Genomic DNA, 16,748 nt, shown 5'->3' with positions numbered 1-16,748 from the left:
ACTTCTGTTCATGTTCGTTCATTCATTAAATAAATAACAGTTCACAAACGGTTCACGGAACATTCGGTTCATTTACAGACCTATTAACCTGTATACATAAACAAACCAATCTTAATGTATCTAGTAAATCTAGTTGTGTTGTTATATGGCTTATATGAGCTAATATTGTTGTTGCACATGTGTGCCTAACTATGAGTCCATGTAATGTTTTATTTAATTTGTTTACCTCTTTCCTTAACATCCAAATTCCTGACTGTTGTAACTTGTATTCAATAGATATTTTGCACCTTAAGAAGAAACATTCAGTTTATGTTATACACTACTTGTCTTTTAACATTTGATTCTTACCTAACCATGTTTTTTTCAGGTAAGTTTCACATCCATATATCCTGGTGGTTCCTGCTGTATGTTCATCAAAACTTGTTCATGCAACTGTTTACGCCTTTGAAATTGGTTGGGATTTCTTTCGCACAATGAAAAACACGCATCGAGGGTTAGTATATGATCAAATCTTATTGGGTTTTTTCTGTATATTGGATCATACTATGTTAAGTATCTACTTCTTTTTTCTTTTTTCATATAGTGGACATGTGAAGAAGAAGAAGCAAAGCGACGGTGCAAGACTTATTATATCTGCAACTGCGGGAATAATCGTTGGATACCTAATCGGGATTAATTTTCCTTATGTTGCTCTTACCAAGGTAGAGTTCATAGTTGTCAATAGCCAGCGTAGCGATCGCTATAGCGTGCTACGTAGCGTATAGGTCTAGGCTCGTTATTAGAGTTGTAGCGATAGATAGCGATATTTTATTTATTTTTGTAGTTTTTTAAATATAAATAGCTATAAAATACTTGGATTTTAGGTTTTTGTTAAATATACATGTAAAATAGCATATACCAGGGTACTTTTATATAATATACATATAAAAAAAATTTTAAACTTTCTTTTCTAGTGTATCGCTGTTTATAAAATAGTTGCTCGCTATTTACCGCTATTCGCTACTTGTCGCTATTCGCCACTAACAACTATGGTAGAGTTACTTCCAGATATTAGATATTCTTGCATTGCACAATATCCATTTGATTTAACTTGATGTCTTGCAGATTGACTTACCTTCAAGCATTCATTCATCATCCGAAAATACAAATAACGAATATCAATCAAAGCCTTCCGAACGTAACTTCCCTGAAAATCTCGGTTTGGTTAATACACCTGTAACACCTCAGGTATATTAGTTTATAAAATCAGTCTGATAAAGAAGTAAAAGATTTTTTTTTTTTTTTTTTTTTTTTGTGTCTAATTACTGTATGGTTCCAGATTTATGTTCCAACAAATCCGCGTGGTGCCGAAACATTACCTCCAGGAATTGTAGTTTCAGAAACAGATTTATATTTGCGAAGATTATGGGGAAGACCGAGTGAGGTATGCATTTGAGATGTTTATCGAAGAAACCATATATTCTACGGTTAAGACTTAAGAGTGACTTTGGTGGTTAAAGTGCACTAATATAAGCACGGAGTTAATGACGTTTTTCGTCCTGGTGGTTTGTTGAAAATATCCGTTACAGTCCATTAATTTAAAAATTGCCAAAACAGTACCAGTACTTTCACTTTTGTAACAATTACAGTCCACCTCACTTAACACCATCCGTTTAACCCGTTATATGTTTAGGAAAATTCTGTTAGTCAAATGACTCACCATAGTGTGTGATTGTGCGACAGTCCACCTCACTTACCAACTATCTCGATGTAAATTATTATTTATAAATACTAATAACAAAAAAAATACATAAAAAAATAAAAAATTATTTGACCGAAATATGATTGTTCACCATTTTTGCTGTTGGGATTGTTTTACCTTGCTTTTTACTTATTTGTGTTTACTTTTCAGGATCTAAAGAAGAAGCCAAAGTACTTGGTAACTTTCACTGTCGGTTGGGACCAACGAGACAACATCGACGCAGCAGTAAAAAAGGTTCTTTTTACAACACGTTCACTTATTATGTTCATGTGACGATTTAATGATAAGATGGTAGTTTGAGAATACTGAGGTGTAGTCATGACTCGTGATTCTTTTAGTTTTCATCGGACTTCCAAATCTTGCTTTTCCACTATGATGGTCGAACAACAGAATGGGATCGATATGAGTGGTCAAAGAAGTCAATTCACGTCAGCGTAACGAGACAAACCAAATGGTATGTCTGAGGTAATAACTTTTGCATGTTTACTAGATAAACTTTGTTGGTGCACGTTTAGTGTCAACAGCTTGGAGATCTCGTTTATATATAGCTAGCTATATTAATATCGGTCTTGTTTGTATCGTTATAGATATGTTCTCTTTTCTTTTTTAACGTTTCGTATAGGTGGTATGCAAAGAGGTTTTTGCATCCGGATATTGTGGCAGCTTATGATTACATTTTCGTTTGGGATGAAGATCTCGGTGTCAAACACTTCAACGGGGACATGTAGTTTTATTTGTTGTTATTTTTTTTTCATTTTTGGTTAATGAATCATGCGTTATAACTTCATAGCGAACTCTAAGTTGTATCGTTGGTGACGTTACAGGTATATGAAGGTAGTTAAGAAATATGGGTTGGAGATTTCTCAGCCTGGCCTTGAACCGGATAATGGATTAACATGGGAAATGACAAAGAGAAGAGGCGATAAAGAAGTCCACAAGTATGTTATCATTTTCATTTCGTTTTTCTTAGTTTAATTTATAAAGAGTTAATTACTGTCTTCGTCTCTGTGGTTTGTCAAAAATCACTATTTCTAGTCATTAGTTTAAAAATTGCGATTTCAGTCCCTGTGGTTTCACTTTCATAACCATTTCAGTCCCTGTGGTTCCACTTTCATAACCATTTCAATCCATTTATTATGTTAGTACAGGGACTGAAATGGTTACGAGGTGGACTGAAATGGTTATGAAAGTGAAACCACGGGGACTGAAATCGCAGTTTTTAAACTAATGGACTGAAATAGTGATTTTTGACAAACCACAGTCCACAGGGACGAAAACAGTAATTAACTCTTTAATTTATAAATATTGTGATATTGCTACGATGTGTTTTTGAAGAAATTTTATGTTGATGTGGAAGTTTTGACCCGTTTACTTTCGAGGATTCGGGTTATATTTAATCTAAGACGGTCAAATGTGTAGATTTATAACAATCACCTAATTAGAAAACAAGCCAAGGCGGTCGGAAGTTGCCCAAAATAGTTATATCAAGAGTAAAGTACACGGATGGTCCCTGTGGTTTATGAAAATTTTAGATTTGATCCCTAGCTTTCCGATAGTACACGGATGGTCCCTGTACTTTGCACTTTGTAACGCAGTTAGTCCCCAACCAACAACTCTAAAGGTTTTAGCATGTCCAAGTTATGGACTATATGCGTTACAAAGTGCAAACCACCGGGACCATCCTTGTACTTTTGGAAAAAGCTGAGGACTAAATGCGTTACAAAGCGCAAACCATAAGGGCCATCTGTGTACTTTTGGAAAGCTAGGGATCAAATTCAAAATTTGGTAAACCACAGGGACTATCCGTGTATAAATAACCATAGTTGTCACACTAATCATTTATTAAAGATTATTCTTTTAGGGGGAAAAGGTGTTTCGGGTCAAGTTGACCATCCCAGACAAACATTATTCGTTTCAACCTGTTACTCAACCCACCCATTTTGACACCTCTACTTATATATGCGGTCACGAACGTAAGTGATATATGTCTTGATCTATCAACAGGGATACAGAAGAGAAACCAGGATGGTGCAGTGATCCCAGATTGCCTCCGTGTGCAGCGTATAAATGCGGAATTTATTTAGCCTTTAAATACTAGTAATTAAAATGCTACTCAGTTGAAATTAGTACCATTGCCAAGTAAGCTGTTTTTTTTTTTTTTTTTCAGATTTGTAGAGATTATGGCTCCTGTGTTTTCGCGGGAAGCTTGGCGGTGTGTGTGGTATTTGATTCAGGTAAGGATTTATTGTTAAATGTCCAACGATAAATACGTAATTTGTTTAAACTGAACCCTTTAATAATTTTTTCAGTGTTTTTAATCTAGTTTAGAGGTGGCAATTTACTTGTTAATGGGTCGATTTAACGGGTCTAAAGCATAGCATAAAAAGGTTAGCCAGAAAGGAAGTCGGTCTAATGGGTCGAACTGTTTGAAAGTTGCCCAAAGTGTATTTTTAATGCCTTCAACCTCCTAAATCGCGTTAATAATAAAAATAGATTGTGGGTCAACCTGACCTATTTCAGTAGTAAAAAAAAAACGTATTGACTTGTTAACTTTCCTGACCCGCTCATTTTACCACCTCTAGTCTAGTGCGATTCACCTGTCCACTGGTTACTTACTTACTTACATTAATCCTAATTTCGGGTTTCTTGTGTACGTCGAGAATGATTTGGTGCATGGATGGGGTTTGGATTTTGCTCTTAGAAGATGCGTCGAGGTTTGTACCTTGTTTCCACCTTTCCTTTCAATGTATGATTCCGCCCCGATGAGCTATTTTTCTTTAATAAATAATAATGTAACAAATCTTTTTAGTTGATTATACAAATATTGTTTCATTTGTTCATAGGTTATAACTAAACATATTATAACATCCATGTAACCTATCAGTAGTCTTGCATCATGAGGTTAGTGCATTACATCTTAATCTGATAAGTATTTGAAATATAGCGTTTTTTTTTTTTTTTTTTTTTTTTTTTTTTTTTTTTTTTTTTTCACAGCCCGCACATGAGAAAATCGGTGTTGTAGATTCACAGTGGATTGTTCATCAAGTCATTCCTTCACTGGTGAGTTTCATGCCTTCGGGTTATGTAATATATCTAGCGGGTCAAACAGATAAAATAATATGAAAAACTGTGTAAAGAGGAAACAGGCCAAAACTCTCCAAATTGTATACATAATTTGTAAAACCTCTTAATCAGTTAGTTAATATTAATATTTTTTACTAAAATAATTATAAAAATATAAAATTCTGGACAGAAATTATTTCATGTCAACCCAACCCAACCCGGTCAGTTTCAACTTTCGCCCCATACAAAAAAGTTATATGTGTTACACATGTTACTTGACCCGTCCATTTTTCTAAGGACATGGATAGGTCCCGGTTTTAGATTCCATGCTTATATATTACCATTGGAAAAAAATGGCTTGTAACGTCATGGTTTGCGTATTTGATTTAGGGTCAAGTAACGAATGCGGAATATGGATGGCAAGAGGTACGTATGTAACTTGAGCCGGCAAGGGATACGCTCAATGTTGTATGATTATACTAAAGATCTGTGTTCGTTTCATAGGTAAAAGATAGATGCAAAAGTGAGTGGGCCCTATTTCAAGATCGGCTTGCCAACGCGTATGCAGTTTACGTTAGAGAGACAGGAAAGGCTAAACCATAACTTGTTTTTGTTGCTATGTTTTAGTTTAATTAACCTGTCACTTGGTAGAAAAGGTGGTTTAAAGCTCAGATCCTCTTCATATGCATATATGTTTTTATAGTATGTGTATATATACATAGGCATTATATAGTGTACTATTCGGCCACAAAGGTGACACTGATATTTTAACACTTAACACACTCTAAAGACCACGTCCGATTAGCGAAAAGAATGTCACATACATCAAGTTTGTTATATGTGATACAAGACATGAAATGGTTTTCGAAAAAACGAAGCAAACAACTCTATCAAGAAGAATTTGAGAGAATTTTTATGTGTGAGAAGGCAAATTAGATCAGGAAAACTCAACAACTCATCATCATGGAGATTCATAAGTTACATGTAACAAAAGTTAAATTGTTTGTATAACATGTGCTATTCAATATTATTAGAAATGAAAATGTTAATGTTAGTCAGCAGTGGCAGATCCAGGAATTTTAGTTAGTGGGTGCAAAAAAAAGTCCGGCTAGAGTGGGCCAAGTCAAAATCGGCCAGACCAGAAAGGTCAATCTAAGATAGCTTGAATCAAAAGAATTACATTACATAAACCTCATAAAAAATCAAAGCAACAAACTTCAATAAATATAATAAAACAAATACAATTGTCCTCTATATGATTTCATATTTTGAAAATGGTCATTCATAGCTTCATTCGTAACACCTTCAAGTGCTTCTTTTTCGACACTACAAATTACACAAGCATTCAAATAATCTTCATCAATCCGATTGCGCAAATTTGTCTTCACTGCTAAAAAGCATCTCTCGATGGTTGCGGTTGCCACATGTAAAACTAATGTTAGCTTTATTAATTGTTACACCAAATGAAAATTAATTCCTTGTTTACACCATAACTCTAGCAAGATCGGTAATACCCTTCAAGTTAGCAAATCTTTTATCTTTTCGCACGCTATCAATGTACAAGCCAAGTTGATGTGCAAGAACAATTTTCTTCCCATTATCAAAATCATACGGATAAAACTCACACAATCTCATTAACTTTGATGCTTCATGTTGGATCAGTTCTGTTTAAACATAATGGAAAACATGAATAATACCTGTTACAGCAGACAGGCCAGCAGAGAATCCAGTCAGAGATGCAGCCATTGAGTTCGACATGATTGTCAGAATGATCTGATCTGGTTCCTCCTTAGGGTGTAAGTTAATGATGGTGAAGAACCGAAAGTAGGGAGGTTTCGGTTATGGGAGAGAGAGACGAAAATATTGATGTTATGAGGGTTATGATTGTGTAATGTGTGTAACCCTTTAACTCTCTAATAAGCCCCTTATTTATACACCCAAGAGGAAACCTAATTAGTTAATAAGGGTAATATGGTCCATCAACAATTACCAACTAATTATTAATAGGTTATTAAATATATTTTGATCTAATATAATATAAATGATTATATAGGCTACAAGATTAAATATTACATTTATATATTTAATCTCACATTCTCCCACTTAGCCAAGTAATCATTTATCATGAGTATTAGGTAAGCCTGGCCAGGAGTTAACACTCATTTTAGCTTCAAACCAAGAACTATAGCAGAGAAATACAGCCGTTGAATCATCATTCGACTCAGGACCCCCATTAATCATACTATAGCCTCAATTTAAAACCTAATAGTTACGATCAAAATATAAGCCCTTTAGCGTCTGATTTGTATTTATATTTGTCTATATGTCATTACACCGGCAGAACATATATTAGAGACATACAAAATCAAACTAAGGAAATTTTATTAATTAAAACATAAGCTAGTACAATATGCCATTAAATAAGGTCTTTAGTAAGTCCCATATTCGATACATGTTCTTTGAAAACTTTAGGTGGGAGACCTTTAGTCATCGGATCCGCTAGCATATCTTTAGTACTAATATACTCAATACAAAGATTATTTTCCTCAACTCGTTCACGTACGAACAAGTATTTTGTATCAAGATACAAACCAGCTCCAGTCGAACTGTTACTGTTCGAGAAACTAACGGCAGCTGAGTTATCACAGTAAAGCTTCAATGGTCTAGAAATGGAATTAACGATTTTGAGTCCAGTGATCAGATTTCTAAGCAACATTCCATGACAGGTTGCGTTGTAAACAGCAATGTATTCTGCCATCATTGTGGAAGTTGTAGTTAACTGTTGTTTATGACTCTTCCATGAGATAGGTCCGCCTGCTAACATAAAGATGTAGCCCGAAGTGGATTTCTTGTCATCTTTGCATTTGGCAAAGTCAGAATCAGAATAACCTACCACTTCTAAGTGATCACTTCTTCTATAAGTCAGTTTATAGTCTTTCGTCCCTTGCAGATATCTAAGGACCTTCTTAGCTGCTTTCCAGTGATCTAGGCCAGGATTAGTCTGATAACGACCTAGCATTCCAGCAATATAAGCGATATCTGGGCGAGTACAGACTTGAGCATACATCAGGCTCCCGACTACTGACGCGTAAGGTATCTGGCTCATTTGCTCCTTTTCAACCTCTGTTGTCGGACACTGGAATGAACCGAAAACATCTCCCTTAACTACTGGAGCGACGGAGGGTTTGCACTGTTGCATGTTGTAACGTGTAAGGACACGATCTATGTAAGTCTTTTGAGACAATCCTAAGATCTCTTTGTGTCTATCTCGGTGAATTTCGATGCCAATGACGTAAGAAGCATCTCCGAGATCCTTCATGTCGAAGTTATGCGAGAGTAATCGCTTCGACTCATGCAACATGTCTAAACCATTACTTGCCAATAGAATATCATCTACGTAAAGGACAAGTATAGTAAAATTACTCCCACTCATCTTGAGGTAGGTGCATTGGTCCACTTGATTCTTCATAAAGCCTTGCCTCTTCATGACTTCATCAAACTTGAGGTACCATTGACGTGATGCTTGTTTTAACCCATAAATGGATTTCTTCAACTTACAGACTAGATGCTCCTGACCTTCAGGTTTAAAGCCTTCAGGTTGTTTCATGTAAACATCTTTGTCTAAGTCTCCGTTAAGGAAAGCAGTTTTGACGTCCATCTGATGTAGCTCTAAATCAAAATGAGCTACTAGGGCCATAACGATCCTTAATGAATCTTTACGAGAGACAATAGAAAACGTCTCTTGATAATCAATTCCCTCTTTCTGAGTGTAGCCCTTTGCAACCAATCTCGCTTGGTAGCGTTCAACGTTCCCATTCGGATCTAGTTTTGTTTTGAACACCCATTTACAACCTACAGGTTTAACACCATTGGGTAATTCTACCAAATCCCAAACGTCATTTTTCTTCATGGATTCAAGCTCATCATTCATTGCTTTGTTCCATTCAGAAGACTGATCACTGCTAATGGCTTCATTATAAGAGATAGGATCATTGAGCTTTCCAGCATCCATTTCAGTCAGGTAGGTAACATAATCATCCCAATTAGTAGGCCTTCTTTGCCTAGATGACCTCCTGAGTTGATTATCGGGTTCAGCGTTGTCTTGGTTTTGAGCGTTTGATGTGCCTTCGTTATGAGGTATAATGGGTTCTGGTTGTGGAGATGGAGTTTGTGCAGTGGCTTCAGGTGCAGTTGCATGGGGTACAAGAGGAGTAAACGGAGTAATGGTAAGCGACGAGTCTCCCCCCCCCCCGCGTCTTGTACTTCTTGCAATTCTTCGTAAGGGTTGGTACTGCTCCCACTGACCTTGAAATCTTCCAGGAACGCAGCACGCTTGGTTTCAACAATACGAGTGACATGGGAAGGACAATAGAAACGATAACCCTTTGAATGATCAGGATACCCAATAAAGAAACAGGTAACTGTTTTAGGGTCAAGTTTCCTTAGGAAAGGATTATATAATTTTGCTTCAGCAATGCAGCCCCATACTTTCATATATTTAAGACTCGGTTTCCTTCCTGTCCAAAGCTCATAAGGAGTTTTAGGGACAGACTTAGAAGGAACTCTATTGAGTATATGAACAGCTGCTTTTAACGCTTCAGTCCAGAGGAATAATGGTAAATTAGTGTTGGCTAACATACTGCGCACCATGTTCATAAGGGTACGATTTCTTCGTTCAGCGACACCATCCTGCTGAGGTGTACCAGGCATGGTGTATTGGTTTACAATCCCCTGGCCCTTACAAAACTCATAAAATGGACCAGGAGCTTGACCCACATCAGTATGTCTTCCATAATATTCACCGCCTCTGTCTGATCTCACAACTTTAATTTGACGATCTAATTGCTTTTCAACTTCAGCTTTATAATCTTTAAAAGTTGTAAGAGATTCAGACTTTTCCTTTATAAGATACAAGTACATGTAACGAGAATAATCATCAATGAAAGTGATAAATGAAGTATGTCCTGTGATGCCAGCGATTTGATAGGGACCACTAATGTCAGTGTGAATGAGTTCTAATAAATTAGAGCTCCTAGTGGCACCTTTCTTATTCGTTGATGTCATTTTACCTTTAAGACATTTGACACATGTTCCAAAATCAGTGAAATCGAGAGGAGGTAAGACTTCATCCTTTACGAGACGATTTAATCGTTCTCTTGAGATGTGGCCTAAACGTTGATGCCACAACATAGATGAAGTCTCTAAGTCTCGAATTTGTTTCTTTTCCATCTTTGTGAGTGATTCATTAATATTATATGACAACAAAGATTTGGAAAAATTATCATCTAGTTCTAATCTATAGAGACCACCATCCAGAATGCCAGTACCATAAACAACGGAATCATAGAGAATAGAAAGTTTGCGATGACCATGAGAAACGACAAAACCGTCCATGTCTAACTTTGGTCCTGATACAAGGTTCCGAGTTACCTCAGGAACATATAAGGTATCATAAAGTTTAATACATATACCAGTTTTCAAAAATAATTGTAATGTTCCTATGGCCTTCACTTCCAATTCCCGATCATCCCCAACTTTAAGTGTTCTTTGGTTTCTTCCCAGCTTCCGGATTGTAAGGAATCCCTGAAGAGAATTGGTAACATGAACCATAGAACCGGAATCAAACCACCAAGAATTAGCAGGAACATTTAAATTAAAGGACTCAAGTATCATGAAAAAATCGTTACCTTTCTTAGCCAGCCACTCCTTGAAGTCAGGGCATTCCTTTTGCTTATGTCCTGTTTTCTTACAGAACTTGCAATAGGGTTTGCCTAAGGAGTTCTTAGAGCTGGAAGGTACACTTGTATTAGGATTTGGATTTGGCTTTTGAACCTTAGAAGCATCCTTTCTTTGATAATTGTGCTTCCTCTTCTTTGAGTTGGAGGTGGTGAAGTTAGCAACATCAGTAGTGCGATCCATCTTCATACGCTCTTCCTCCTGCACGCACATAGCGATCAGCTCACTCATCGTCCATTTGTCCTTCTGAGTGTTGTAATTGATCTTGAATGCTTCATAGGACGAAGGAAGCGAAGTGATGATGAAGTGAACAAGAAAACCATCACTTATTGCCATCTATAGGCCCTTCAGCTTATTGGCCATGTCATGCATCATCATGATGTGTTCGCGAATGCCGCTCCTCCCATCATATTTAGTTGTCACCAGCTTGAGGATAAGAGTGCTTGCGTGTGCCTTTGATGTTTCCATGAATTGATTCTCCACTGAAGCTAAATAGGTTTTAGCATCTTCAGAATCAGTAATGGCCCCTCTGATTGAGTTATGAATGGACTGCTTCATGAACATGAGAGACATGCAGTTACACCTAGTCCATTTATCATGGACTATCTGCTCAGCAGCAGTACTTGTAGCGGTAAGGTCCGCTGGCTTATTCTCTCTTAAAGCATAATCAAAGTCTAGCAATCCTAGAGTAAGCATGAGGGCATCCTTCCATTCAGCAAAGTTATCACCAGTCAAAGGTGGAATCCCGCAATTGGGTGCTGATAGTGGAAATAAAATGAGCAAGTTATGATACAGAAGAAGAAGTCCTAATGTGATCTAATGGGCTTGTTACACTAAGGCAGGCATAAATAACGACCATTTTTAATTATGAAGCTGTGATAATGTCTATTACTAACATCAAAATAATAGACTTAGTTGAAATTCTACTTAAACGAAGACAAATCAGCTTTGGCCAGAAGTGTAATCATTTAAGTATGTGTGCAAAGTAGTTGTGACAAATCAGCTTTGGCCAGAAATGAGACAATCACTTTAGTTATGCACTTGTTAAGCATGCTAAACATAAATGAATTAAATCAGCTTTGGCCAGAATTAATACATTTCAGGTTTGTAATGCATACTCAACATAGCTTTCATAATACTTGAACAATAAATAGATGTATTAAATCAGCTTTGGCCAGAATTAATACATCAGAAGCTCATTCAAGTGAAGCTATTCTTGGTTTTGTAAAATTATCTGATTCTGATAAATTAATTAAGTGTTAACAAAACCAAGTATTTAATAGCAAACCACCTGTTAGTTCATATTAAACAGTTAAAGTAATGAGGTTTCGAGTCTTGTGCGATCAATAAAGCCCAAGTGTTGTGCGATCAGTAAAGCCCAAGTGTTGTGCGATTAGTGAGGCCCAAGACTTGTGCGATCAGTAAGGACTTGTGCGATCAATAATGACTTATGCGATCAGTGAGGCCCAAATAATTTGTGCGATCAGTAAGGCCCAATAACTTGTGTGATCAGTAATGCCTTGTGCGATCCACACATCTTGTGCGATTTCCCTTGTGCGATCAGACCCCCCTTTTTTTATGAGATCTGATCTTGTGCGAATGTTAAGGGACTTGTGCGATTATAATTTCGAAACCACTGTTAATGTTGTTCATTGTGATAATTAACTGAAAATCGAAATTTGAGGGATTATGGGATAGTGTTTCCTATTTTATTTCTGATCTAATCTTATCAAAAGATTTCGAAAATAATAACTGAAAATCCATTAACAGTTTTCGAAAATTTAATAGATAAAATTAAGATCAAAATCATTAGAAACACTCACTAATCCAAATTAGATTCGAAAATTTATGGAATTTTCGAATTTTCTTAGAACATTATGATGAACCCTAAAAAAATAAAAACCTAATTCTGGGTTCCGAAATCTAAATTGTATGATTCCAGTTAACAGATTTCGTATATTATTATCCCGTTTATAGTTTCGAGTCAAAATTATCAAAATTTATTTTCCGAAAACAGGGATTTCGGCTCATTAGGACTCGAAACAGTTTTGATTTTAATGACTTAAAAACTTTCGTTTTCCAGATTTTTGATCCCAGAATAATGGATACAAAACCAAAACTGATTTATCAACATATGCTCAGTTCTGTTTAAACATAATGGAAAACATGAATAATACCTGTTACAGCAGACAGGCCAGCAGAGAATCCAGTCAGAGATGCAGCCATTGAGTTCGACATGATTGTCAGGATGATCTGGTTCCTCCTTAGGGTGTAAGTTAATGATGGTGAAGAACCGAAAGTAGGGAGGTTTCGGTTATGGGAGAGAGAGACGAATATATTGATGTTATGAGGGTTATGATTGTGTAATGTGTGTAACCCTTTAACTCTTTAATAAGCCCCTTATTTATACACCCAAGAGGAAACCTAATTAGTTAATAAGGGTAATATGGTCCATTAACAATTACCAACTAATTATTAATAGGTTATTAAATATATTTTGATCTAATATAATATAAATGATTATATAGGCTACAAGATTAAATATTACATTTATATATTTAATCTCACACTTCAAACTTAGAAAATGAGTCAAATGGGATGAAAGCTGACATGTTTTGAAGTAATTCCGTGTTAATTTCAGTAAAGCGATCACCAAATTCTTGAATTTCCACATCGACAACATGTTGATTGGTGATATTGTACCTTTGTCTTTTGGGTCTGTAACCTGTGTCATTGATATAATTTTCAGCCATGTCCAAAGTTTGAATATCATGTCTCGCACAAAACAAATGGATTTTCTCCAGAAGTTGCTCAAACCCACTTTCTCTCTGAAATCTTGAAATTTCCCTCTAGTAGTTTCCACTAGTAACATAGCTTTTAAAATATCTTGATTTTTTCTTTGATAGCGTAGCACAATACCACTAGTATGATTGACCTTACGAACAAACCATAAATAGTGATCGATCTTGTTAGACCATCCGTAGTGAGGCGTTATTTTTGAAAAAAATTGAAAAAAAAAACGCCCCCAACACCATTACACTAGGCGTTTTGGGGGGTTATTTTTGAAAAAAAAAATTTGCTTTGGCGTTTTAAAAAACACGCCTAATGGTGGTAAAGTTGTGTGGTTCAGTTTAGGACTTGGCCAATAAGAAAATAGTTAGTTTTTTTTTTGTTTAAAAAACGTCTAAAAGGGATTATTGGGCATTATTCCCACTACGCCACTTTTACTATAATGCTCCAACGCTGACTAGGATGTCACGCGTCGAATAATGCCCCATGGTGAGGGCATTATACCAACTTACCACTACACATGGTCTTATTGTAAAGAATTTTATATATGTACCATAATTATCAATTTGTAGATGTGTGTAAACATCATGCACTAAATAGAAGTACCAATAGTACAAATAAAAAATTGTTGGGAATATACGATGCATTTTTACTAATGACTTGAAGATAAATTGCAAAACACACGCTTTAACAATCATACTACATGACGGAAAGGTGATACACAAATAACATGTGTAGTGAAAATTTAATCAATCGTTTCACATAGCACGCACCATTGTGTCACGAAATGAATTAATAATGAAAATAGATGTTGCATAAAAAAATCATATTTTAACATGTACTTTTTACAGGTAATTTAAAATTGTACCCATTAACCATGTGAACATCTTCTCTTTTTACAAGAACTTAAAAAAAATTGTACCCATTAAACCATGTGAACCTCTCTCCTAAAACCGTAGTATCTACACACACTGATTCTCCCAAAACCTTCATATTTACACACACTGATACACATAGTAAACCTTATCCTTATTTGTAAGATTAAAATTTTTTATTATATTTAATATAAGTCCATTATAATCATTTATAGATCAAAATATAATTATACCTTATTATGATATTAGTTGATAATTGTCGATGAACCGTATTACCCTTATTAACTAATAAAGGTTTCCCTCTGAATGTATTTAAAGAGATGACTAGAGAGGGTTTTAGGTTAGACATTCACAATTACATCGCACAATGATGGCTTGTTTAGTTTATAAGAGGGATATTGAATTGGTTTTCAGTTTATTTGAAGCGGTATTCTTGAAATGGGATTTTTTTAAAGTAAATTCGAGTATGTGGTTAATATGAATAGATTAGAAGTAGGTAAGTTTGTCGTTCAAAAATTGTATAGGAAGTTTTATAAGAGGGATATTGAATCGGTTTTCGGGTGATTTGAAGTGACTTTCTTGAAATGGGACATTTTTTAAATAGCCTGGTTTGCCATTTAAAAATTGGTAAATTGCATTTTATTTCCTTTAAGTTTTAGAAAAATTTCAGACGTTGTACTTTAACTAACGAAACATCGGATGTCCTTTATGCTTCAATTTCGTGATTGTACACTACTTTACAAATTACATAATCCCTCCTTCATTTCTCACGTTAAGAGCATTTTGTATGTTAAGACTCATTTGTACAATAACCTTACTCTTACTCTTACTCTTACTCAAATTCAAATTTAGTTTAGGTTCAAGTTTAGATTTTTGTCAAAATATTTATCGCACATTAGACCCTAATCAAATTAAAGTAACTACTACATGCTATATGGGTATGTTATTTTTTTAATTTATTTTGAAGATATTTTTGCCTCACCCATGACAAGACATACATTAAAAAACATAAAACTCAGCATGTTTTTCTGACATTTTCTTGATATATAAGTTTAGTTATTGGTTTGTGTTGGACCCACAAACATAAAGAAAGCATACAATGCTTAAAGTTTTGATCTTGTTTTATTGTTATCCAGGACAAGAGAATGTCTGCAACAATTGATTATAACCATCGGTTGTATGATGATGATTATTTGGGTGGCTTGCTTGATAATATTTTGGACTATTCTGTTGAGACTTTGGATGGAGATGGTCTTACTGAATTGGGCTTCCAAACTTGGTCCTATCCCATCCGAGATCTTCCGGGAGAAGCTGCCGCCAGTCGGGAATTGCATCGTTGGCGGCAGTAGTGGTGGATGTGGTGACTCTATAGATTTTCTGAACTCTATAGATTTTCTGACAGTATGTTGTGGCCCTGTAAGTACTTTCTAACTGCCATTTAGTTCTTACCTTTACGCCAATGATGTCATGGTAACATGCTTGAGGCACCCTGGTTTTACCGCTGAAGCGAGTCCCACCTATTGCACTTTGGGTGGGGACACTCAACTGGTTTGGTAGTCTTTGGGGGGGGGGGGGGGTGGTAATCTTTGGGGGGGTTTATCCAGTTGAACATCATGTCACTCTTTGTGACAGCGTGGGCCCTGTTAGGCTGTTGTAATGAATGATCGTCTGGCCTTAGTGGGATCGAGCCTCCAATAGGGAGGTGCGATGAGTCGATGTGTAGATATATTGCCATTAAAAAAAAGTTCTTACCTTCACTTTTTTTTTTCTGCATTGACTCTCTAGAGGGTCGTTTGATACAGAACAAATTTCAAATAGTAAACTTCAAGAACCGCATAATTATTTGTATTTATTCTGTTAACTACATTAGGCGGTTATGTAACCATATAACCGTCTCTCTTTTTCTCTCCTGCATTCCCACTATATATGGTCAATATTACGTAATACATAAAATTGCTTATATGGTTATATCGATTTAAAATTGGTTATGTATTAAGCACGCCACTAGTTTTCTTAAGAATATCAAGTATACTTGTTCTTATATTTTACATGTTTGTTGGGAGTTTACTTTTCAGAATGTTGGAACTTATGAACCAACATTTCAAATAAAGGAAACCTTAATATCTGGAGTAAAACCGCAACAACCGACTTTTTCGCAAGATAAAAGGTTGTACGGAGTTCCAAAATCCTTCGAGGCGCCTAGCCCTGACTCGGTCCTAGAACGCCGCATCTCGAGCTCAGCATGTAAGACCGTCTTGTTTGGAACCGAAATAACCATTCCCGTTAGAACTCGAACCAAGCGGTCATGGTCAGGTTTGACTACAAATCCATGGTCAAAGTCACTCCTATTGAATCCACTTCAAAATGTGAAGAAAAATAGAAATTTACCTCAACATGATGTTAATGAGACCAAAAAATGCACCCATTGTGAGATAACTAGGACCCCACAATGGAGGGAAGGCCCAATGGGCCCGAAAACACTTTGCAATGCTTGTGGGGTCCGGTACAGATCCGGGCGGCTATTCCCGGAATACCGCCCGACG

General features: G+C 36.0%; 1 protein-coding gene across 1 annotated transcript; it reads left to right on the top strand.

The window, feature by feature from the left end:
* The first annotated feature begins 473 nt into the window (after positions 1–473).
* LOC110890953 lies at positions 474–5,488 on the top strand. Its single transcript, XM_022138596.2, has 14 exons — positions 474–493; positions 584–701; positions 1,105–1,227; positions 1,319–1,423; positions 1,892–1,975; positions 2,080–2,195; positions 2,364–2,465; positions 2,566–2,679; positions 3,746–3,802; positions 3,909–3,975; positions 4,402–4,455; positions 4,736–4,801; positions 5,195–5,230; positions 5,309–5,488. The coding sequence occupies exons 1-14, from the start codon at positions 474–476 to the stop codon at positions 5,405–5,407; spliced, it is 1,161 nt and encodes a 386-aa protein (XP_021994288.1). The 3' UTR covers positions 5,408–5,488.
* The last annotated feature ends 11,260 nt before the right edge of the window (positions 5,489–16,748 follow it).

Source organism: Helianthus annuus, chromosome 11, assembly GCF_002127325.2.
Source record: "Helianthus annuus cultivar XRQ/B chromosome 11, HanXRQr2.0-SUNRISE, whole genome shotgun sequence".
NCBI lineage: Eukaryota > Viridiplantae > Streptophyta > Magnoliopsida > Asterales > Asteraceae > Helianthus > Helianthus annuus.
Note: the sequence above shows the minus strand (reverse complement) of the source record. Positions and strands in the feature narration are given on the sequence as shown.

Bases quoted from the DNA above. Each gene is read 5' to 3' on its own strand.
- LOC110890953 (XM_022138596.2), top strand. From the start codon at position 474: ATGAAAAACACGCATCGAGG. The intron at 1,976-2,079 runs GTTCTTTTTACA...TGATTCTTTTAG, and splicing joins TCGACGCAGCAGTAAAAAAG to TTTTCATCGGACTTCCAAAT. The intron at 2,680-3,745 runs GTATGTTATCAT...ATCTATCAACAG, and splicing joins GGCGATAAAGAAGTCCACAA to GGATACAGAAGAGAAACCAG.